Source organism: Mixophyes fleayi, chromosome 3, assembly GCF_038048845.1.
Source record: "Mixophyes fleayi isolate aMixFle1 chromosome 3, aMixFle1.hap1, whole genome shotgun sequence".
Lineage (NCBI taxonomy): Eukaryota > Metazoa > Chordata > Amphibia > Anura > Limnodynastidae > Mixophyes > Mixophyes fleayi.
The window spans coordinates 54,667,644-54,691,259 of NC_134404.1; the positions used below are offsets into that span (position 1 = coordinate 54,667,644).

General features: G+C 39.8%; 1 protein-coding gene across 1 annotated transcript in view; it reads left to right on the top strand.

Moving 5' to 3' along the window:
* Window positions 1-23,415, top strand: part of PXDN (peroxidasin) — an 89,259-nt gene extending 65,844 nt beyond the window's left edge. The window contains exons 12-23 of the mRNA XM_075201514.1: window positions 146-304; window positions 1,586-1,698; window positions 2,888-3,044; window positions 5,413-5,521; window positions 8,182-8,339; window positions 8,690-10,193; window positions 11,851-11,985; window positions 12,071-12,279; window positions 13,486-13,606; window positions 14,423-14,546; window positions 15,073-15,186; window positions 18,678-23,415. Coding sequence (XP_075057615.1) covers window positions 146-304; window positions 1,586-1,698; window positions 2,888-3,044; window positions 5,413-5,521; window positions 8,182-8,339; window positions 8,690-10,193; window positions 11,851-11,985; window positions 12,071-12,279; window positions 13,486-13,606; window positions 14,423-14,546; window positions 15,073-15,186; window positions 18,678-18,791 — 3,017 coding nt within the window. The 3' untranslated portion in view covers window positions 18,792-23,415. The remainder of the gene's footprint in view (window positions 1-145; window positions 305-1,585; window positions 1,699-2,887; window positions 3,045-5,412; window positions 5,522-8,181; window positions 8,340-8,689; window positions 10,194-11,850; window positions 11,986-12,070; window positions 12,280-13,485; window positions 13,607-14,422; window positions 14,547-15,072; window positions 15,187-18,677) is intronic.
* The last annotated feature ends 201 nt before the right edge of the window (window positions 23,416-23,616 follow it).

Sequence of the window (23,616 nt, forward strand, 5' to 3'; positions counted from 1 at the left end):
ACAGAATGTATTTAGGCTTACACATGTTATTTTTTTCCCTATTAAATGCTAATCCCTATGAGATTGATATCAAATAAACGGGACAGAACTGCTTATTTGATGAAGTTATCACTATTTATTGGGTTGTGATTGTGCGCACTCGTAGGGAACCAGCTGTCTGTTGACAGACGACATCAAGTGTTGTCCAGCGGGACGCTGAGGATACTCCGCGTTGCTTTACACGACCAGGGTCAGTACGAGTGTCAGGCTGTAAACATTGTTGGATCTAAGAGCACCGCAGCGCAACTGATAGTACAGGCCAGAGGTAAGGAAAGACCACCGACTGATCTTTATTATACAATACCACTTAGAAACCTTTATGCGCTGAAAATATATTCATTGTTGAACAAAAACCAAACTGCTCTGATTGTACGATGATAGATCACCAACCATAACAACTTGAGTTAAATATTGTTTGTTTGTTTTTTTTTTAAAGGAATGTAAGTAACCCTAGTAAAATGTTGTAAAAGTAAAAGTTGTCCTTTTTTTTTTTTTCTTTTGTTAATAGCATCTTTTGTGATTCTCTTGTTAATACAACACATTTGTAAAGCAGAATTTATATATTGGACTTTGATGATTATTTTCATCATGGTGAGATTCCCAACATTTAGCTGCATACCTGTAGTGCAGCGTCTGACTATCAAGTATTTCAAAACTTCAAAACGTAGAGAGGGGAACAATGTTTTTTTTTTTTGTTTCTTTGGTTTTTTTTTAGAAAGAGCTGAAAATTTCATTACTAATCTTAAAGTATTTGCCTAACAATACCTGGAATAGAAGGATTGTATTGTCACATGGAGATAGCAGAGACGCTTCAAACGCCTGACTACAGGACATGCCCAAAATACAATTCTATTATATCCTATATAGAATAGACACTATACCTACCCACTGTATATAAACACAGCATAATTCTATTATATCCTATATAGAAGACACTATACCTACCCACTGTATATAATCACAATACAATTCTGTTATATCCTATATGAAATAGACAATATATCTACCCACTGTATATAATCACAACATAATTCTATTATATCCTATATAGAAGACACTATACCTACCCACTGTATATAATCGCATTACAATTCTATTTAGCATAGGACACCACACCTCCAATATGACCTGACCACCGAACATGTTCATAATACAATTATAATACTTTCTATACAGACAGAGGACGCTGTACCTCCAATATGACCTGACCACTGGAAATGATGATAATACCAGTAATGTTCATTTGGTTATACATACAGGATAAGAACACACTTGAGTTCATTATTCAGAACAAGAGGTGCAGGTGTAATAAATAAGAGTATTTTAAAACTTGGAGTGTTCTTGAAAAACGTCTCCAGATTTGACAATGTTTGGCCAAGAAGCAGCTGTAGTTACTAAACGTTTTCTCTTCATCTTAGCTGATAAATGTTGTTGTTTTTTTCTCCATTTTTATAAAAGTATTGAAATGTTGCCTGTCATACCAAAGTGATTCACTCTATCGCTGCTAGTGGTATTTTATTTATTTGTTGTTTTATGTTTTTCCCAGTTACTCCAGTGTTTGCTACTGTGCCCAGTGACATGACAGCTGAAGTTGGCACTGAAGTTCATATCCCTTGTAGTTCCCAAGGAGATCCTCTGCCCGTGATAACCTGGAACAAGGTAACTGTTTAAGATAACATTTATCAACATTACTGAGTGAATTGTAACCATTGTTTAAGTGGTGTTGTAGGCAGATCCACCAATGTACACATGAAGTGACCGTTTTACACCTGTTGGATATGCTGCTAACGTTATTGTCCTAATTATAGCTAGTAGTAGAGGAAGTTCTGCTCTACGTAATATGTATCTAAATACAGAGTTCTGTTTAGAACGTTGTCACTTTTATTATGTGCAGGATTTATCAGTTTATAACGTTATCTGAATTATATCTGGAAGATTAGTCTGCAAACTGGGTGATTGTTGCTCACTTACACAGGAAAACAAACTGGTGATGTTGCTTTAGTGCTAAACAGTGGTGGCCACTTGTGACTGGACAGTGCTTATAACTTATATAGCACCACCATATTCAGCAGCGCTGTACAGAGAATATTTAATCATCCACATCAGTCCCTGCCCCATAGGAGCTTCTAACCCAAATTCACCACCACCCACACATACATATACTAGGGTCCATTGTTGTCTGCAGCCAATTAAACTACCTGTATGTTATTGCCTGGAGGAAACTTGCATAAGCATGGGGAGAACATACAGACTCCACACAGTCAAAATTAAAACAGCGAGTCCAGCGCTGTGAAGCAGCAATGCTAACCACTGTGCTAAAATGCTGCCTATAGCACTCCTCATTTAACACTGTTCTGCTTTTGCACACTGCATCTGCGTAGATTCTGTGGATATACTTCAACCAATATTCCAGTTATTCAGTGCACATCATTTGTCCCTCTGTAGAAGATGCCATCTTCATGTGAAAAACTGAACAGTGACAGCTTTACCTCTCAATAACCTTGTACTCACTTTTTTGTGAGTGATCCATACTATGTTTGTGTCTAAATGGTAAATAAATGACTGAACCAATCACAGTGCTTGTTTCAGGATGGCATACTGGTATTTGAACTGATAACTGTGCTTGCTGCTGGATGGTTTATAAGTAAACTAAACCAATGTTTGCGATTGTTACTAGATGATATGAAAGTAGCTGAACCAATGACTGTGCTTGTTACTAGATGGTATACAAGTAGATGAGCCAACGACCGTGCTCCTTTCAGCATGGCATACAAGTAACTGAACCAATAATAACGCTTGTTGCTAGATGATATACACATAGATGAACCAATGACTGTGCTTGTTTCAGGATGGTATACAAGTAACAGAGAGTGGGAAATTTCACATTAGCCCTCATGGATATCTAGGTATTCGCGATGTCGGCCCAGCAGACCAAGGTCGATATGAATGTGTGGCTAGAAATAGTATTGGCTATTCTTCAGTCCACATGGTGCTGAGTGTGACAGGTAAGACTAAAGTGTTCTTAAATATGGTAATATATGTATTTTTCTCCATTGTGAGAACCCTGCATTCCAGCCAGCGTTGTCTTGTGCTGCTTGTAGGTTTTGCAGCAGTATATTTGTCGATCCCATACGTTTTATTTGAGGAATGTTGGCCCACTCCAATTTACAACACTTCTTCAGTTCACTGGTGATTGAGGATATGTTTTTATGCACAGCTGTCTGTGTCCCCAACACAGCATCTCAATGGGGTTGAGATCTGGACCTTGATTCTTCTCCGCCATTCACTTGTAGATATGTTGGTGTGCAGATATGCAGCATCTCAATGAGGCTGAGGTCTGGACCTTGATTCTTCTCCGCCATTCACTTGTAGATATGCTGGTGTGCAGATATGCAGCATCTCAATGAGGTTGAGGTCTGGACCTTGAACATTCCGCACCTTGATTCTTCTCCGCCATTCACTTGTAGATATGCTGGTGGTGTGTTTTGGAGCATTGTCCTGTTGTGTGATCACCTTTCACTCAAGCTTTAGTTTTTGGACAGGTTGCCTCACATTTTCTTGTAGAATATTTGGGTGTAAAGGGGAATTCATGGTGGACTCCACCCCACTACCGAGCTTGACCGTTGGTTCTCGTGGGGAATGTTTGAAACACCGTACGGTTGTAGCAAAACATGGCGACATGTATTAAGACCAGAAAACTTCACTTGGTCCCTTCTGTTTAAAGGGAAATGGTCCAGAAGTCATGTTCTTAGTTCAAACCTACGCCGTATAAATTCACTTGGGTGGAGGAAGTTTTAAAAAGAAGTCTTGTAAAATCACAGCTCTAAATAGTGAAAGTCGCCGGCTTCCGTGGTAAACTCAAACCTCTGGCCTTGAGAGGGTTAAACAAAGCACCATACAAAAGTCTCCCGCTTTTCCATTTTCATGTCCATTCAGCAGATTACTGTTTGAGACTCTGGTCCTATTAGTTGACAAAAATGAGGGTCCTCTGCCTCAGGGTGCTTTAATTTTAATTGTACCTTTTAAATGTTTTATTGTGTACGTAGCTAATTTCTTAAAAAGCAGCTACACCTGGAAGTAATTAGACACCCCTGCTTAATTTGTTCTGCTGACTGTGTTCATGTTTGTTGTATCTGTTTACTTTGAATATTCTTATAAAGCTTCTAAAATGTTAGCTCTAGGAATCTGTCCCTTTTCTTGACTAAAGTCTCAACTGAGATTAATGTGTTCATTGCACAACACTTCAACAAATGCAACATAGTGCAAAGGATTGATGCAGGTGGTAATAACACGCTCATAGCACATTTACAGTATAAACACTGCTGCCTGTGATAAAACACCAATATATGAGCTCAAACACCTTACACACTAGGTGCAACATACTCAGTGATTGGTAATGCAACTTTCCCATGTCTATAACTTTTGAAAATGTTTTCTTTACAGCTGTAGAACATTTGTAACTGTAGTAACACATTTTATAAAACAAAACAGGAACATGACAAAGTAGGATAAATAAACATCTTGGGGTAAATGTATCAAGCTGAGAGTTCTCTGGCGGGTTTGAAAAGTGGAGATGTTGCCTATAGCAACCAATCAGATTCTAGCTATCATTTTGTAGAATGTACTAAATAAATGATAGCTAGCATCTGATTGGCTTTTCAAACCCAACAGAAAAAACTCAAGTGCTCAGACAGTATAATCGGGAGGCACTCAGAGGTAAGTTTGATGTGAGAGCAGCAGATTTATAGCTGCAGGGTGAAATGGTTACAAATAAGTATTCACCCAGTGTCTCCTAGTCTCAGCCTGTGTATCTCCAGTTGTCTTACTGGGATTGGGAGACCAGTTGCTCACGCTTCTCAGTCTGATATACACCATTAACTTAGATACTTAGCTGGGTTTACTTGCCTCTGTTTTTCAATGAGGTAAATGTACCATAAAACAAGTTGCAGTTGCATTGCTACTTTTTTGAGTTATGGAGTTTTTGGAGTGATGAAGAATAAATGTGTTATTTGTATGCGCGCCTCTATCTGCACGGCTCCCCTTCCAATCTGTAGGTATAGATCCTTTATCAGACATTTGTATAGAGGCAGCAGAGGACCCCTCACGTCTGCCTGCTGCGTGTAAACAAACTCAGTCTCCCCCATAAGTGTCTTAACCCAGCAATAAAGCATAAAAACAGTTTTCTCTGGATTTAGTTCTGTGATCACAACACACATATAGAAAGAACTAAAGAGGATTGTTTCTCTTGATTAGGATGTAATAACCATTCTTTGAAAATTTAAGGGTGGCAGTAATACAATATTTAATGGTTCACTAATCACTTGTATGCAGACTCTAACATTTGAATCTCATTTCTTTTTGTTCCACCTCTAGTCCCTGAAGTCAGCCGCACTGGAGATCCCTTTGTTACTGTATCGATTAACGAAGCTATTGCCACAGTGGATAGGGCAATAAACTCAACAAGGTCACATTTGTTTGACAGGTAATTGTGTTCCTAATTCTTTAATGAGGGTGCATATAATACATTGTGTGTGTTCCCTCTGTGCTTACATTGATGTTTAGTTACATTATTGTATTAAGTATCTGAAAGAGACAGAAGTGGATAGTGTTACTAGGAGTATTTTGGTTACTTTTATAGAATGGTATTACAGTTGTCTGACCTGCACGGAGTTGTCCTAATAAGGCCTGTCTGTTCAGGGTGCTCGTGCCCTTATCCAAACACCGTGCCTCCGGTGCCAGTTTTACTAGCTGACTAATGATTTTATTATACGTGGTGCTTGGAAACAGCAAACCAATGAGGGCAGGTCTCTTCCAATAATTCTCTCCAGTTACAATATGTTTATCAAAGCTTGTACTCTGGATTGTTCCCTAGCACACCAAGGTTTTGTACATTTCTACTTGAACATAGACACACGTATTGGGTTATATTTTAGGATGAAACATCTTACCATTTATACCCTGTAAATCACATTTCACATCATTTTTCATAGGCATGGTTTTGTTATTTCGTATGTAATGCGGTGTAATGTTGGATGCCCTTTTCTAGTAGGGTTTATTTTACTCTTTATATTTTATTGTTCAGTAAAATGTGCTGGCATTTTGTTATTCTGAAAAGGAAAAGCAAGGTACAATTATGCATTCAATTATTATTTTTTATTTATAAGGTGCCACAAATGACCCACAGCACCATATATGAAATTTACAGTAGTTTACAATATACATAGAGAGCAACGAGCTATAGTACATTGCATATATAATACATTAGTCTAAATATAATGCAAAGACCAGACATCTACTAATTAACAGAATGCACTGAATAGACATTTTATTGTATACTATTCTGCTATTTTTCCTGGTTATGATGAAATATTGAGATATAATATGTGGAACAGTGTTACATTAGGCCACATATTTTTTTTTTTTATTACAAATGCTTAATTTGGTTTTACCAAATAACTTCAGCCAAGTGGTGCATCGTTGACACACAGGGCACTTGTATTTTTATTTGCAATATCTCTTTGTGAAGTGAACTAAACCAGTGTTTTTCAATAGCCTTCCCAGCAAGAACTCAGCATTACACCCAGAGAGGCCGATTCAATTTTGCGCACTATAACCAGTAATACGATAATAGCTGCGCATTTTTACCGATACTTTGGTCATTTTAACGCAGATTTCGTTTATCGATAACTACAACCAAAATGTAAAGTAAAACAAAATGGTAATTATAACTTACCTGTGTTGTGATCAAGTGGGTCCTCTCGTCATCTGACGCGGTCAGGGGAGGCTGTCCGCACTCCTGCAGTGCATTGTTGATTAATGATATCAAACGGCTGTCTGACATAGGTCTTCTTACCGGGACCAAGGATTGTAATCCGCGAGACGTAATATTTTGCATTTATGGTTTACGTATCCAATTTCATCGTTACTTTATGCCTCAGTTTTCTGCTCACAGCACAGTGATGTAAATCATACAAGGAGCATTTGTAGGATTGTTTGAATGGTAGTCTAGTGCCAATCTGTGTCATAGTCCTATACAAATAGATCCGTAAGATATGCTTCAGCAAATGTTTCATCAGTGGGTGCAGTTTTTAATATTTGATTGTCTCTAGCTGCAGTTTGCAGTTGGGGCAAAGTCTTTACTGTGAAAGTTTAACGTGTTTCTGGGTGACAACGTGAGGCTGTTCTGTATGTCCCTGTTTAAACTCCTGCATACCTAAGAAATACAGCAGTAGTATCCGTTTCTGAGTGTATTAAAGTGATTTAGGCTTGTGAGAAACATCTATCATACGTAAATGTTATGGAATGCTAGAGGTTGTACAAACATACGTTTATTTGTTGTATAAGAGGGTTCAGTTTTTACATATTTTTAACATACTGTGCTTTACATGTAAGAATGCTGAGGTGTTGGGTCCTTATTGCAGGAATACGGGTGCTGCTTCCTGCCTGACCAGACTCACCCCCAAAATTCAGACTTTCAAGCCCATACCTGCTAACTGTCCTGATTTCAGCCGAACAGTCCCGATTTTAGGGTTATGTCCTGCCCGTGGAAGTTTTTGTCCTGTGGGTGGGATTGTTGGAGGAAGGGAGGTATCCAGGGGGCAGCACTAGGCAGCCTTCTGGGGGTGTGGTCATGCCCCGTCATGTGATCACACACCCCTGTCTCGCTGTTGGGAAGTATGCCAGCGCTCCCACAAAACTCACCTTCTGTTCTGTTTGTGTATTATTGACTGGCGCTGCGGAATCTGTAGAGCCTCCTAAATAAATGATGATGATGTAAATATCTGGTTGGATGAACATAGCACTCATCCATTATGGTGCCCATAGGCCTGTAATACATAAGTTTAATATACTGGCAAGCCCCGCCCTCATTTGGGAACTTGTATAGAAACGGTTGTCCGCTAGTGTGAACAGTAATTTTTGTTAATGATATGAAGGTAATGGTGAGGCAACCTAACCTTCCAGGTATCTAGTGGTAGCAATTATAATGAGGTTAAGTATGTCCGTACATTAACTTTACATTTTAATCCAATGGTTAGACTGATATTTGACTTGACATTGATATTGTCATAAAATTTTTAAGTTTAATAAGCATTATATCGGTAAGTGGAATATTGTATTAACCACTTCTTGCTTTCCTTACAGCCGCCCTCGTTCTCCAAATGACCTGCTGGCCCTATTTAGATATCCCAGAGATCCCTATACTGTAGAACAAGCTAGAGCAGGGGAAATATTTGAACGGACACTACAGCTGATACAAGACCATGTCCAGGATGGTTTGATGGTCGACTTAAATGGGACAAGTTAGTATTTATATTTCCATGTGTGAAATTCTCTAAAGTGTAATGAAACTGTCACTGAAAATGAACAGAGCAGGTGCTGTTTTCTACTTTAATTTTCTTGTCAAAAAATGTCTTGTTAATGTCTCAAAGTTTAGAAACTCTGTATATGGATAAAAACTCCAAGGCAGCAATTCCATCGCAAGGAATTATCCACATTATGTTAGGACTCACTAATAATGTAACATCACTGCAGTTTCTTTACTAGAAATAATGTTCTGCTTTGTGGTTCTGCAGATAATGTAGAATAGAGAACTCTACCTGTTGACAAACCATCAGCTGAAATGTTTTATACATTTTATCTTGTTTTCTAGGCTATCACTACAATGATCTTGTTTCACCTCAATATCTTAACCTCATTGCCAATCTCTCGGGATGCAGAGCGCACAGACGGATAAATAATTGCTCCAACATGTGTTTTCACCAGAAATACAGAACCTACGACGGCACCTGCAATAACCTGCAGCATCCAATGTGGGGCGCATCGTTGACAGCCTTTGAACGATTATTAAAATCCGTATATGAGAATGGATTTAATTTACCAAGGGGCTCACTTTCTAATAGATTTCATAATGGATTTCCTCTTCCTTTGCCTCGTTTAGTTTCAACAAATTTGATCGGAACACATACGATAACCCCAGATGAACAATTTACTCACATGTTAATGCAGTGGGGGCAGTTCCTCGATCATGACCTGGACTCTACAGTGGTCGCACTTAGCCAGGCTAGATTTTCTGATGGACAGGATTGCAGTGCGGTTTGTACAAACGATGCTCCATGCTTCCCTTTGGCGATTCCACCAAATGATCCGCGAGTCAGGAACAACGCTCGCTGTATGTTTTTCGTGCGTTCTAGTCCGGTTTGTGGAAGTGGAATGACCTCCTTGTTAATGAACTCCGTTTACCCCCGGGAACAGATGAACCAGTTGACGTCCTACATTGACGCTTCTAATGTGTATGGAAGCTCTGATCATGAAGCCCAGGAGATCAGAGACTCTGCAAGCCACAGAGGCCTTTTAAAACAAGGCATCGTGCAGCGATCTGGAAAACCTCTCCTACCCTTTGCCACTGGACCACCCACTGAGTGTATGAGGGATGAAAATGAAAGTCCTATTCCATGCTTTTTAGCTGGTGATTTTCGAGCTAACGAGCAGCTAGGTCTGACGAGCATGCACACGTTGTGGTTTAGAGAACATAATCGGATTGCCGCAGAATTGCTGCGGCTAAACCCCCATTGGGATGGTGATACAATTTACCATGAGACTCGCAAGATAGTTGGAGCAGAAATGCAGCACATAACGTACACTCATTGGCTACCGAAAATTTTTGGCGAAGTTGGCATGAAAATGCTTGGGGAGTACAAGGGTTATGATCCCAACGTAAATGCTGGTATACTTAATGAGTTTGCAACAGCTGCTTTCAGATTTGGGCACACCCTTATAAATCCTATTCTTTACCGACTGGATGAAAACTTTGAACCAATTCCACAAGGCCATTTACCGCTACACAGGGCCTTCTTTTCTCCATATAGGATTGTCAATGAAGGTGGAATTGATCCTCTTCTTCGAGGCCTTATTGGAGTTGCAGGGAAAATGCGTGTTCCATCACAGCTGCTAAATACAGAACTAACAGAAAAACTCTTCTCAATGGCACACACTGTAGCCTTGGACTTGGCAGCAATCAACATCCAGAGAGGACGCGACCACGGAATTCCACCCTATCACGACTTTAGAGTGTTCTGCAACCTTTCCTCTGTGCACACCTTTGAGGATCTGAGGAATGAAATTAGGAATCCAGATGTTCTCGAAAAAATAAGAAGGTTAAATTCTACATTTTATCATAAATTATGTTCCTGTTTCATGCTTAGAGTGTTTTTCTAAATATTAATATTATAATTCAGGGATCCAGTCATAAATTAGTACTAGATACAACGCTGATTTTGGCCACCATCCATGCATACATGGATCTTGTAGAAGTGAAACTTTGGTTATCTTCTGTCTATCTGGTGAGATGTGGAAGATATCACTCACTGTGGGGGAGGTTCAGTTCTGCAAAATGTGTCTGCAGAACGTCCACGGAGACACATTATGCCGATGTTACGGCTGGAACCTCTGATCATTTTCCCTCGCCTATAGAGGTGCGCAGAAAAATGAGCGGAGATTCCAACCGTAATGGCTGACAATGTGTGCAGTCGGACATCGCGGTAATGTCAGCACATCGCCAGTAGCTGAAGCTCCCCCTAAGAAATGGATGTGGGGATATTGTATTGTAAAACAGGTTATATGTGTAGATGTGTTTAATGGTAGCCATCTCTCTGTGGTCAGCACTGCACACTTAGGGCTACCTGGGTAGTGATAAAGAGCAGCACATGAATAGATGTAATATGGACAGTGTAATGAATACTTTATCATAGATATGGAAAGATAAATCATGCAAGCAGTAGAAGTACTACAGTCAAGGTGCTCATAAAATACTTACAGGATTAATTTTACGAGTTTTGGTACATTACACTTTATACGTTATCTGCATCTATGTTCCTTACAGACCTGGCCACAACAATAAAAATAAGAGAACAGTTCTCTTTAGAACATGTAACATGAGCTATATATAACTTTTCAATAAGTGATTGATACAGATCAGTATTTTGTAGAGAGCAACTAATTAGTCAGTCCATGTGACATAAGCTTTATTCAATGATGGGTTAGTGAGCAATGTGTGATTACGTACACTTTTATGACAAATTTATATCTCGGCACACATTTGGTGGATGAAGTTTAGAATAAATTAAAGAAGCTGCCGGTATTGTTCAAACACAGCATAACGAAGAAAAGTGAAGCACTAGATATACGTCACACTCTGACATTGGCGTTCTCCATGGTCACTACCATAAAAGAATAGTGTCTCTGACTAGTGATGTTGGGCATTGACAAAGTGTGTGTGTGTGTGTATATATATATATATATATATATATATATATATATATATATATATATATATATATATATATATATATGTATATATATTTATATTTATACACACAGTGATGACATTCAGAAAATATACCAGTAAATGTGAAAGTATCCAAGTAATATGGCTGTGTACTCCATGTAGCCTATTTAGTTCAGACTGCACATTTTCAGGTTCCAGCTTGCACTACTATGTATCTGTGACTCTACTGCAGCACCCAGCAAAGGGGCATTGATGAAAACTAACACAAAACAAAAATGTGCTGTAACTTCTAGCAGCCAATCAGATTCTGTCCTTTACCTAGTAGTTATCAACATGAAAGTAAATATCTGGTTGCCATGAGTTACAGAACCTTTTTACTGCTTACCAGTATACAAGCGCCTGTGTTTATAGGTTCTACTATGTTCCTGAGCAATTTGCACAGAATGTTACTGGTCGGTCAATGCAACAATAAGCAGATACATTCATTTGAAGTTGTACAGTGGTCTCACGTTTTGTTTATTCCTTAGATTATATGGCTCACCTCTAAATATAGATCTGTTCCCTGCCCTCATGGTTGAAGATATCATTCCTGGAAGTAGGCTGGGACCAACATTGATGTGCCTCCTCTCTACTCAGTTTAAGCATTTAAGAAATGGAGACCGGTAAGGTTATATTTGAATGCTATTGTCGTGGAATTTATGTCGCTGGGAACACTGAAAGATCACAGAACTTACTTTGCTGTATTAGGTTTTGGTATGAGAATCCTGGTGTCTTCAATCCGTCACAGCTGACACAGATCAAGCAGACCTCTCTGGCAAGAATCCTTTGCGACAATGGAGACAACATCACTAAAGTGCAAGCCGATGTATTCACAGTAGCAGAGTTCCCACATGGTTATGTTAGCTGTAAACAGATCCCCAAGCTGGACCTACGGATGTGGCAGGACTGCTGTGAAGGTATGGTTTATTGCAGAAGAATGCTATCCGATGTGCCCTAATGATAGAAACCTGCCAACGTTGAAGAAAAACAAAACATACTAGCCCCTCCACCCCTGAGTTAAGTAAAACAATCCTGTCCTGATTGACTATATCAAAACTCTGCCCCATTGATTATATTAGAATCGTGCAGCCACAGTTTATTCCCAGAACCACTTTTCCTATAGCTAGGGTTGCATTGAACAGCGTATCCTCATTGCAGTCCATTCGGGTGTAATTCTCATCAGGTTGATTCTTTAACTATTTAATTTCCAGATGGCACAGCTCAGAGTGAATATTGACCAGAATTGTTCCCCTATTGATTACACTAGCATTGACCGATCATTCCCAATCATAAAGTTCAAACAAATGTTATTGTCTGTGTAATATGCGTGCTGCCCTTAGAACTTTTCCGCATGTGCCTAGGTTCTAACCCCACGTCCCAGTGAAATCATCCGCCCTGGCATGGATCTAATAGTAACTGCTAATGTAGTTAATGATAGGTCCACTTTGCAAGGGACGTATTAGTATTACAAATAGGGAGGGCGTCAAAGATATTTTAACAAGGGTAATTATCAATTTATCGTAACTCCCTAAGACATATTTGGTATTCCTGTACTCAGGAGAACAACATAAATGCATGCGAAAATAATTGTCTAATGTTGCTCGGAATGTGTAATAGTAAACGTGGGAAAAAATTCTGAAAAGTTTATTTCTTGTGATTTGGTTTCTTTATCTGGTTGTTCCCTAGTTAATGAACATAAAATAAAGAAAACATGATATTTAAATATATTACTCATAGTTCTATATGTCCTGAAAAGAAAAACTAAAATCCTTTTGGGTTGAATTAAAAAATGAGAAAAGTAGATCCTGGTGAAACGAACGCAGTTCTAGAAGTGTAGACCACCCCCAGATGTGAATGAGTTAAAGAAGGGCTAGGTGAGACCTGAATGCACAATTGTCAACCTTCTCCATTTCTATCAAGGTCTGTGAGTTTTACACATTTGGTAGTATAAGAAAATACATTTCCAAATGGAATCTGTTTGTGTTTTTTATTTCATTTGGCAGCTCTTTTATTAGTGTCAGTGTTTTATGACGTCATCAGTGGTAAACACCTGGAAGTGCTGTCTTAGCAGATAATGTGTAGATTGTCTTATCGTCAGGTGTGATATCTGTGTTTGTTTCCAGATTGTAGATCGAGAGGGCAGTTTAGCTCCTTCGCTGGTCACTTCAGAGGTAAACGCTCCTTGGAACACAGCTACCAAGGGGAGGACCCAAAGGACGGTCATTATACCGAGGAAGTCTCTAGGTAAATGGGACATATTTTGTTTTGCTGTATTATTATTACCATTTATTTATATAGCGCCACTAAATCCTCAGCGCTGTACAGAGAACTCACTTACATCAGTCCCTGCCCCATTGTGGCTTACAGAATAAATTCCCTAACATACATACAGACAGACACAGACAGAAGGACAGAGAGACACACACAGACTAGGGTCAATTTTGATAGCAGCCAATTAACCTACCAGTATGTTTTTGGAGTGTGGGAGGAAACCAGAGCACCCGGAGGAGACCCACGCAAACATGGGGAGAACATACAAACTCCTCACAGATAAGGCCATGGTCGGGAATTGAACTCAAGACCCCAGTGCTGTAAGGCAGAAGTACTAACGACTAAGCCACCATGCTGCCCATGATCTATGAGATCATTTACCCTCTATATATTCCATGATTAATTTCTAAAGACAGATATTTATTGAGAAGAATTATAATGAGCAAATATAATGTTGAATGGATATATCCACGTGCCATAATTTATATACCATTATAAGCACTAAATAAAATAAAAAATGATGGTTCAAAAATGTACTTCAATATATTTGTAACTATATAGTTCTGTCTTTGTAGTCATCATACCTATGAACCGCTGGAACTTAGAATATTGATTGATGCTGAGAAACTTGTAGTCACAAGCGACAGCCTACGGTATCAGACAATAAGACAGACGTAGTTTATGGCACGGTTCTAGGTCTTAGCAGTGCACGTTATTGATATGAAATAAATTAGACTGCTCAGAGCTTTGTCACTATCTATAACATGACCAGTTGTCGTCTTTTTCCAGCTCGCCGAATAATATTGTGAATACTACTCTTAACACTGAACAGCCAAAGAACATGCCACTGGTCAGCGACTTTAAAGATTTTGTTCTTGATATGCAAAAGACAATTACAAGTCTTAGAAGACAGGTAGTGTATGCACTCAAGCATTTTGCACACACTGGTCGAAGTGGGGGTGTATACGGAGGTATCCTGTACAGCCATTGCTCCTACTGCCTTCATTGTAAAACTATCAAATTCCATTCACTTACATTCTCATTACTTTTTCCTTACCGCCACTTCTAAATTTTCACTGTGCCCACTGATTACACCTATGTCATGTTCAACCAACAGTTAATAACATAGTGTCATATGCAGAACTTTTTTTTGTTTTGTGAAATATAATTCACCCACAAACTTGGTAGTAAATGTTGTGGTATGATTGATGTGAGGGCTTATTTAATTAAGGGTATTTCTCACCATTGTCCCCTTTCTTTAGTTATGGGACAGTTGGGGGCATATGTGTTCAGCACACAAAATGGCTGCCTCCCTGTTTACAGGTTACTTGTTCTACATTACGTCATGTTTACAGTCATTGGCCTCACAGTTACTCACAAGCTTTTCAGCATTAGCATGTTAGCTTTGTAGCTCATGTCAATTTTTACTGTATTATCAGATCAAAAAGCTTGAATCCCGTTTGAGCAGTACAGACTGCACTGATGAGACTGGAATGTCCCGCGCCACTGAGGAACGATGGAAAAAAGACCCTTGTACAAAATGTGAATGTAAAGTAAGTAAGATGAAGCGCGTCGTGCTGCTGCTCGTACGTGACCAGACCCACTGTCATTTGTATACAATGAACCATTACGCCATTTATCTAAATGAAACCATATATACAGTTTACATCTTTGTGCATTGAAGCATGTGATTAGCAGGTAATTATGAATGTAGCATTGTAGTCTGTTGGTATTATTCATATATTACAGGTGATTGTTCTAAAAAAGAATGAAGAAATGTCTTTGGGGTATTGGCTAATAAAGTATAAATGTGCAGTATGACAATGAAAGCAATCAGCAATTAGTGCTCATTTTTCCCCCTGCACTAGATCAATCAAAGATAATTAGTTTCTATGTGTCACTCTGTGTCTGCACTCGGCAAATTATTCCCTTTTGTTTAAATGAAGGTGTACTGGTACGTTCAGCCGTAGATGTTTGTACATATAGAACTAGTCGTCCAATAGAATTAGTCCTAACGGTGCATTTCTCTGAAAAACAATGTGTTTTGCTGTTAGTCTAGGTGAAATTTCAGTCATATTTCTCCCAGACTGTTGTTGCTGTTACATTACATTAACAATTTCCGGAGGTAGAGTGTCATCCAAAAAGGAAGAATAACAAAATGTTGGGACCACCATCTCCTGATTCAAGTGGAACCTGTACACTACCCTCAGAACAATGAAGGCCTGGTGCGAAGCACCGCTATATCCTCATGGAAAACTAAGAATGGAGGAGTACAACCAGCACCCCCCACGATGTCCAAAAGGAACACCTTCATCGAAGTGAGGTGTAAATTCACAGAATCCAGCAATTCAAAAAGGGGCCAATGCAAACACTGAGCACCAGATTGAGATTCCATGGCTCCATAGGATGAAAGGGGCTGAACCTGAAGAACCTTTGAAGAAAAGTCTGAACATCTGGTGAGCCTGCCAACCTGTGCTAAAATAGATGGAGATTGCCAAGATCTGCACCCTGAGGGAACCAAGGGCCAGTCCCTTATCCAACCGGGCCTGCAAAAAGGAAAGCATCCTAAGGAGGCAGAACTGGAACATGTAAAGACCCTGGGATTCACACTACAAGCTGTACATCTTCCAGACCCGATGATAATGGCTGAAGAAGTTGCCCTATGGGCTTTATTCAAGGTACCAACCACCTCCTGCGAAAAACTCTGGCCCTAAGAATTGGGGTTTCAACAGCCATGCCGTCAAAGCTAGATGATCGAAAGAGTGGCAAAGATGAAGTCCTTGAACCTGAAGATCTGGTTTCATTGGTACACTGAAGGAAGGTGCCGCTACCAGCCCCAGAATGTTTGAGAACCTTACCCTGCGAGGCCATGAGGAGCTACCAGAATATTTAACTTGCTGTTCAGCACACGCGTGAAAAGTCCGGAGTGCCCCAACGCTGCACCAGGAGGGAAAGACATCTCCGTCGAGGGACCATTCCCCGGGTAAACCGCCTGATTTTTCCACGCCGTGTATAAAAATGGAGGATAGTATGGGAACATGACGCTCCGCCCAGGCTCTAATCTTGGCCGTATATCGCATTGCCATCAAGCTGCGTGTTCTGATGATTGAGATACATCACGGCCATGGCATTGCCTGACAGAATCCTTAGAGGTTTCCTGGTCAGGAACTGCTGGGCCTGAAGCAACACCCTATGCACCTCTGAGGTCCAAGACATAGATTTGGAAGAACGGTTTTCTGGGAGGACCAAAGACCACGGAACCTTAGGTTGGAGTGGAGTAGTAGGGTCCCTAACAGACTAGCGTCTGTTATAATCAGAAGTAAATACAAATAAAAAAAAAAACTAAAACTTACAGGTGCACTGTGTAGTATTGGGTCTCTTATTTGAAATGCACATGTCTGTTATAACCAAGGTCCAGGTCCAATGGTGAAATTACTGGCCTCTTTCCAAACTGATGACCTGCCTGTCCAAATGAACATAGGAACCGGACCACTTCTGAAGGATCTCCCTCTGTAGAAGTCAAGAGTGGAATTGCGTAAACAGTACTGCCTTGAACACAGATACCATGGTTCCCAGAAGCTTCATGCAACGGAGAAGAGAAAAAATTCTCTCTGCCCCAGAAGAGAATCTGTAAATCAGTAGGCTGACATGACTGCCATTACCACGGAAACACTCGAGGCCCGGTGTCAAGACCGAAGGTCAGGAGCCTGAATTGGAACTGAAAATTCTGTACAGAGTGAAAAATTCACTGGTGCCCCCTTCAGATTGGTACATGTAAGAAGACCTCCATGATGTCTATGGAGGCCAGTATCTCTCCCTGTCCCCTGCCTGCAGTGACTGTGTGTAGGGAGAACATCCGAAACCAAAGATTTGTGACTTGCTTGATGAGGGACTGCAAGTTTAAAAAGGGACGGAAGGACCCGTCTGACACTGGATCAGGAAGAGGTAGGGATAATACCCCCAACCTCCAGGAATGTAAGCCGGCCTAGAGACTCCTCGCCTAACTGTACCTCTTACTGTACTATATGCTCCTCTGGGAGCCGAGGAGTGACCATACGATGGGGCACCCCGACCTCAGACAAGGGAACAAAAGGGTTGAAACTGTCCCTGTTGTGGCCTGGTGGAGCTTACAGGAAGAGAGGTACCCTTACCTCCAATAGCTCTTGGATACTAGTCTGCTCTGCAAAAGTTAGAAGTTCCGATATTGGAACTTCATCCAGGATTCCTCTGGCTAATTGCTCTGACCATAGCTGGATGGCTTTATTAATCCAAGCTGTGAAAATGTTGGATGTAAACAAACTGCCTGTCGCCACTTAAGCTGAACGGAGGACCAGGTCACACTTCTTGTTAGGGTGGGCCCCTAGAGGTGTATTGGGCGCACAAAAAATTTGGCTTCCTGCCAGCAGGAGGTTACACAGACTTAGGATTATATTTAACATTGCTGCCTAATGGACGATGCAAATTGTACTACAGTATTTACCATACCAGGGCTCACTGTGCGGCTATTGCACATGCTTGGCCAAGGTCACGCATGCACATAGCGATGGGACCCTGCGATAGATCCACATTAGCTTCTCCAGCGGCTATGGGCACTTGTGTAAAATGGTAAGTTAACGCCATCTTGGGGTGGTGGTAGTTTTTTGTAAGGATTTTTGCAGCTTGTTAAATTGGGTCACATCGCAGTTCCCGTAGGAGTCTATGGGGACTGCAGTGACCAGCCTAACATAGGTTGAGGCAGATTTCTCCTTGCAGGAAGACCTGTGAGAAAGCAACTGTTTTCTCTGGGTTTTTGGCTCATTGCAGCTTAATAATTAGAGTGCTTAGTGTACAAATTTAAAGCGCCCCCGCTCCTGGCTGAGTACTTATACCCCAAGCTCTCCCGTGTCCACCCAATTTGATGTTAGAGAAATATATTTGTGCGTTTGGCTAAACAGTTCTTATCTTTACAGTGAAAACGTAGCTCAGTAAATTTATGGTATAAATGATTATTTGTAATTACAAAACCATTTTATCTACGTTGACCCCGCAATGTTTTGTCTTCCAGGATGGCTCCATTACATGTTTTGTGGAATCCTGTCCAACTACTGCATGCTTAGTGCCAATAAAGAAAGAAGACGCCTGCTGTCCGATCTGCACAGATACCACACAGGCCACATAACAGGCAGAATTCTGGGACATCAGTACCAGCGTTACACACAGGCGTGAACACTATACTGATTTACACTCAACGCCTCCACAGTATCATACAAATATTTGGTTGTTGTTTTTTTTTTTTATGGGTTTTTATCTATTAAATATAAGTCTCTTTTAAAGGGAAGTATATAAAATAATGACAGGATATTGAAATTTGTGTCAGCCATATTTTATTGGTTTAAATGCTTCTCAGGTTAGGGAATAACTGGTGCTAATCACATGTGTATTATTCTGTTAATGCCAAATCAGTACAAGCCAGTCAGATGAGGTGATTTCAGAAATTAAATCTTCCCACATGTGTAAAGACTTTTTTTTTTAAAGATATCAATTTATCATGTAGTGTTGGCAATTCATTTATTTAAAAGAAAATAATCATTTTTGCTTTAAAGAACATACCTTGCTTTAAAGAAAATATACCTTTTTTTGTCTCTGTGAGAGTATCTCCATTTTATAATAACTCAGGCCCAGCTTTTGACAAGAATGTTGAGTATATATTTTTTATTTGTTTTTATATACAAATTCTATACTGTGCCTATCACAAGATCACTTCCACACAATTACTGATTTTTTTTTACGGCACTGCACAGAAGGACTTACAATTGTGGCTTGACTACTTCCTTGTGGTTCAATGTTTTTAGTTTTTTTTTTTTCCTTTTTTTTGTTTTGTAACTTGTGTTGCTATGATTTAATGTGCTTTTTCATTTAATAGCAGATCTCATTTCTTCCCAAAATACATTATAGTAAGAAAAAATTCTGCTTAGTTTTGGATTTACAGAAGAGAATCGCTATGCAATTCTTCTGACGTAAATCTATAAAAGTTACAGAGCCGGATTATCCATTAGGGCGCTGTGGGGTCCGGATTACTCAAAAAAAAAAATATATTTTTTTTTTTGTTTTTGACAAATGGAGGGTTAGAGTGGGGTCTAAACCCAGTATCTTGCCTAGGGATCCATGGGTGTCTTAATCAGGCTTTGAAAAGCTGACATACAGTTTCTTTTAAACCGTCTGTTTTAAAGTGCCCCTGTGCTCTACACACATAGTGAAGGAAGACATTTTGGTGGTTCAACCAGTGTTCTAAAGAAAGGGGTCTGGAAATTCACTAGGAGCTGGTGATACCACTGAGGCACTATTGCCTTGTGAGGAGATAGGCTGCGGTCTCATGAAAATTGGCTCAGCCCACAAAATGACTACCTCCATTCTTTCTAGTCGACTGGTACATATTGGGATGGTAAAAAGCTTGCCGGAGCGCAGGCATACAACTTTATTGAAGGACGACAATCATACCTCATCGACTTTATGGTGCTCATTGTAAGCAATAAAACATGGAGCGATCTATTAAACTGTTTTTCAATATGCAGATTTGTAATGTTCATATTTTAACTATACATTTGCATTATAGATGTGATAGATGCATTGTTCATTTTTAAGCCATTGTCTTTAGATGATATCTGCACCCAGAACAAAATAGTGTTGGGTGGAGTTTAGTGACTTAAAATAAACAAACATTGCACATGCAGTTCACATTAACCGTCGGGGACCCTGGTGCCAGTAAAGGTTCCATCCTGATAACATCATGGGGGATGAGCATCGGCACTCTCTGTGCCCCACTCAACCTCCCATTTACATACACAAGCATCCACACTGTATTGTTATGGCGAGCGGTTAGAGTACACTAATGCCTGGGACTACTAAAGGCATCAGGGACCCTGGCGGATTCAGAGAACGAAACATAGAAGATAAGTGTGACATTTTTACGCTAACTCTTTGAACACTACCCAAAACTAAATTTAGTTTTGAGTGGAGTTCTCCTTTCATCTGTGCATGTTATTAAAGATTATTTAGTAACATGGTAAATTAGTGGATTGCCATGATGGGTACTGTAGTTCACCAAGCTCCGCCTAACCCGTATTGTACACATCGTGCTTAGATACACATAATAAGCAGCAAATTATTATGTTAGTAACTATGAGACTCGTTTATGACGCACTTGTGACCGATTTGTAACTGCAATCTCCTGCAAACCCACATTGAGATTTGTTATACAGGCCAATATTGACAGTGTGATATGCGACCACTTAGAGGCATCCTGTTTACGTAGGAGATAATGTTTTAAATGGGTCTCAACAAGACTTAAACCAGCTTACTATGATCTTTTTGAGCTACAGCCCTTTTCAACAGTACTTGCAATTGTACCTAGTATGCACTGCTAGATATTCGGTGTCCAAATTCCAGACATACAGTGAAAATGGATAAATTGTCCTGTACATGCATGGTTCAATCCATACCCCCAGTAAATCCCATGGTGGGAGAGGATAACTTCATAGCAGATAACCCTATAAAGGGGAAGGAACAGGACTAAAGAAGTGGATGAAGATAGTGTTACTATTCCACAGGAACATGGTGGTTTCGTCCTATTGATCATTCCATAAAGATGTTTATGAATCTAGTCATGAGTGTCTAGTGGCCAAATTAGCAGCCACACTGACCATAAATGTCCAATACCATTGAGGACAAGTTCCATCCAATGTCTGCTCTCCTTGTACTGATCATAAGACGTAAGTAAGTTGAGCGGTCATGATGACTGGAGCTTCTGCAAAACATACCTCAAAAGTTTCACCTCACAGCCACATTTGTTTAGGCAACAACACCGGTGTAAAAGTTGGAAAAGTTTAGATATTTGACAGAATTCTTTTTATATTTATGTGTCCAGGTTTGAGAGTAGAACAAATTTGTGTCATTGATTCTGGACGTCGTCCTGTCTTCCTATGGAGAAAGCTTTCATAGAAACAGTTTTATTTCCAACATGAGAGTTCTCCTTAAGTCCACACACTGACCACCCTATTGTTGAAGTTGTGCATCTGACTAAAATAGAAAACAGCACTATGGAATCGCTTGTTTTTCCTTCTTCTAAACCTGTCCATTTAGCAATTGTGCACATTTTCACTCACTGCATTTATGTTCTTTTTTTTTTTTTTTCTAAAATATCCTTGAAATCATTAAAGGGACATGATACAGTCCTAGCTAAGCTTTTTAGTGATTACTCACCTGAGATTAAAAGACAGACATGTAGAACAATCGCAGTCGGCTATGCAAAGGCTGAGACAGTACCTATAAACTTATAAAGGTTTTGTACGGTCCATATTTCTAAATGACACGAGCATATTTCTAAGCCTGAGAGATGCTCTGTTCCAAAGATATTGTTTGGCCAAGCAGTTTTTGCATAGTATTTTGGATTGCTTTGTGGCTGGTATGTGATTTCTTCTCAGCCAGCAAACAGTATAGTATTGTCAGATGTTAAGGCTTTGTACCCTGATTTTGACAGTTTGGCAGAACTATGAAAGAGGACGAGTATAACTGCAGTACAAGGCAGCATATGATTGGTTTTGAGGCTCACAATCTATGTATAGCACCCCCTATGGCACCCTCTCCCCTCTTGAACATTCTGCAATCCGTGTCAAAAGCAAGGATCAGTGTTTTCTGTGGGGGGTGGTCTACAACACCTTAAAACATACACTATTAACAATGCATTTATAGAAATGTCTTATCAAGAGGAAATAAACACTAGTTGGTAATGAAGCGTATTGTACTTTTAACCAGTGCCAAGTCTAATCTGCAGTTGAATAAATTGCCATAGTGATCTCCATTGTTATTGTGCTAGATTGCACAAAGTACCTGTTGCCTACTCAGAGTAGCCAGAGCTATTTTGATGACTGAATAAATATTTGTGCCTTATTGATATAGTCAATTCCTTGTAAAGAGATTTACAGCCCTGCAAGCTGCAGTCTCCTGAAGTATTGATTCAGCTAAAAAAAATGGCTGCTTGCACTGTACACAATCAACGGGTACACTTTAACTAACTGCCAATTCACTATACTTGCCAACTTTCCAGGAGAGATCAAGTGGGACAAGGGTGGGTGTGGCAATGTGAGTACATGACTATAGCCCTGCCCACTGCCAATCAGTATTGCTATTTGAGGCATTTGCGCAATGGGGGTGGGGCTTAATGGCGAAAATAACGTCATAAGCCCCACCTCTATTCAGAATCCCGGAGACTAGGAGCCTCCTCGAACTTCGTGAGCCTCTCGGATGTTCCGGGAGAGTAGACAAGTATGGAATTTACCCTAGAGACTGCAGTTTAGCACTGTTGGAATGAGTCCTGGCTTTAATTGTTGAAATAATTATTTTATTTCACTTAAGGGTGTATTGCCACTGAATTACTATTTTTTTTTAACAAACCATTTTTTGTTTTTTGTTTGTTTATTTTGTTTGTTTTTATAAAGTACACTAGACACAAGCCTCGGGACATTTAAAACTGTTCCTTTACTGCCAAAGTTGTGTAGCAACAATAAATGGTTATATAAACGAATGAGTCGTTTCCATGTCTTACAGTGATTAATGTTCTTTGTCCGCTTTGTGGCGCTATCTCTCAAATGCTGCAATCTGTGCATATTTATTTTCTGGTCTTACTGTTAGCAAAAATAACAAGTGCCTTGGTCTTTTTTTTTTTTATTGTAAACCATGATTTTACCAAAGAAATGTTTGCACTGTGTAACGAATGCTTCTTAAATAAATAGGCCATATTTCGAAAAGTCTGTCTCTTGGTTTTGTACCAGCTCAATATTGTGAATCATTTCAGAAGTGTATAATAATAGAAATCTGTTAATTTTGTTTAGTTATGTCAGGCCTGGCCAAACTGTGGCCCTCCAGGTGTTGTGAAACTACAAGTTCCAGCATGGCCTGTCAGCTATAGTCTGGCTTTCACCTGGCAATGCATGCTGGGGATTGCAGTT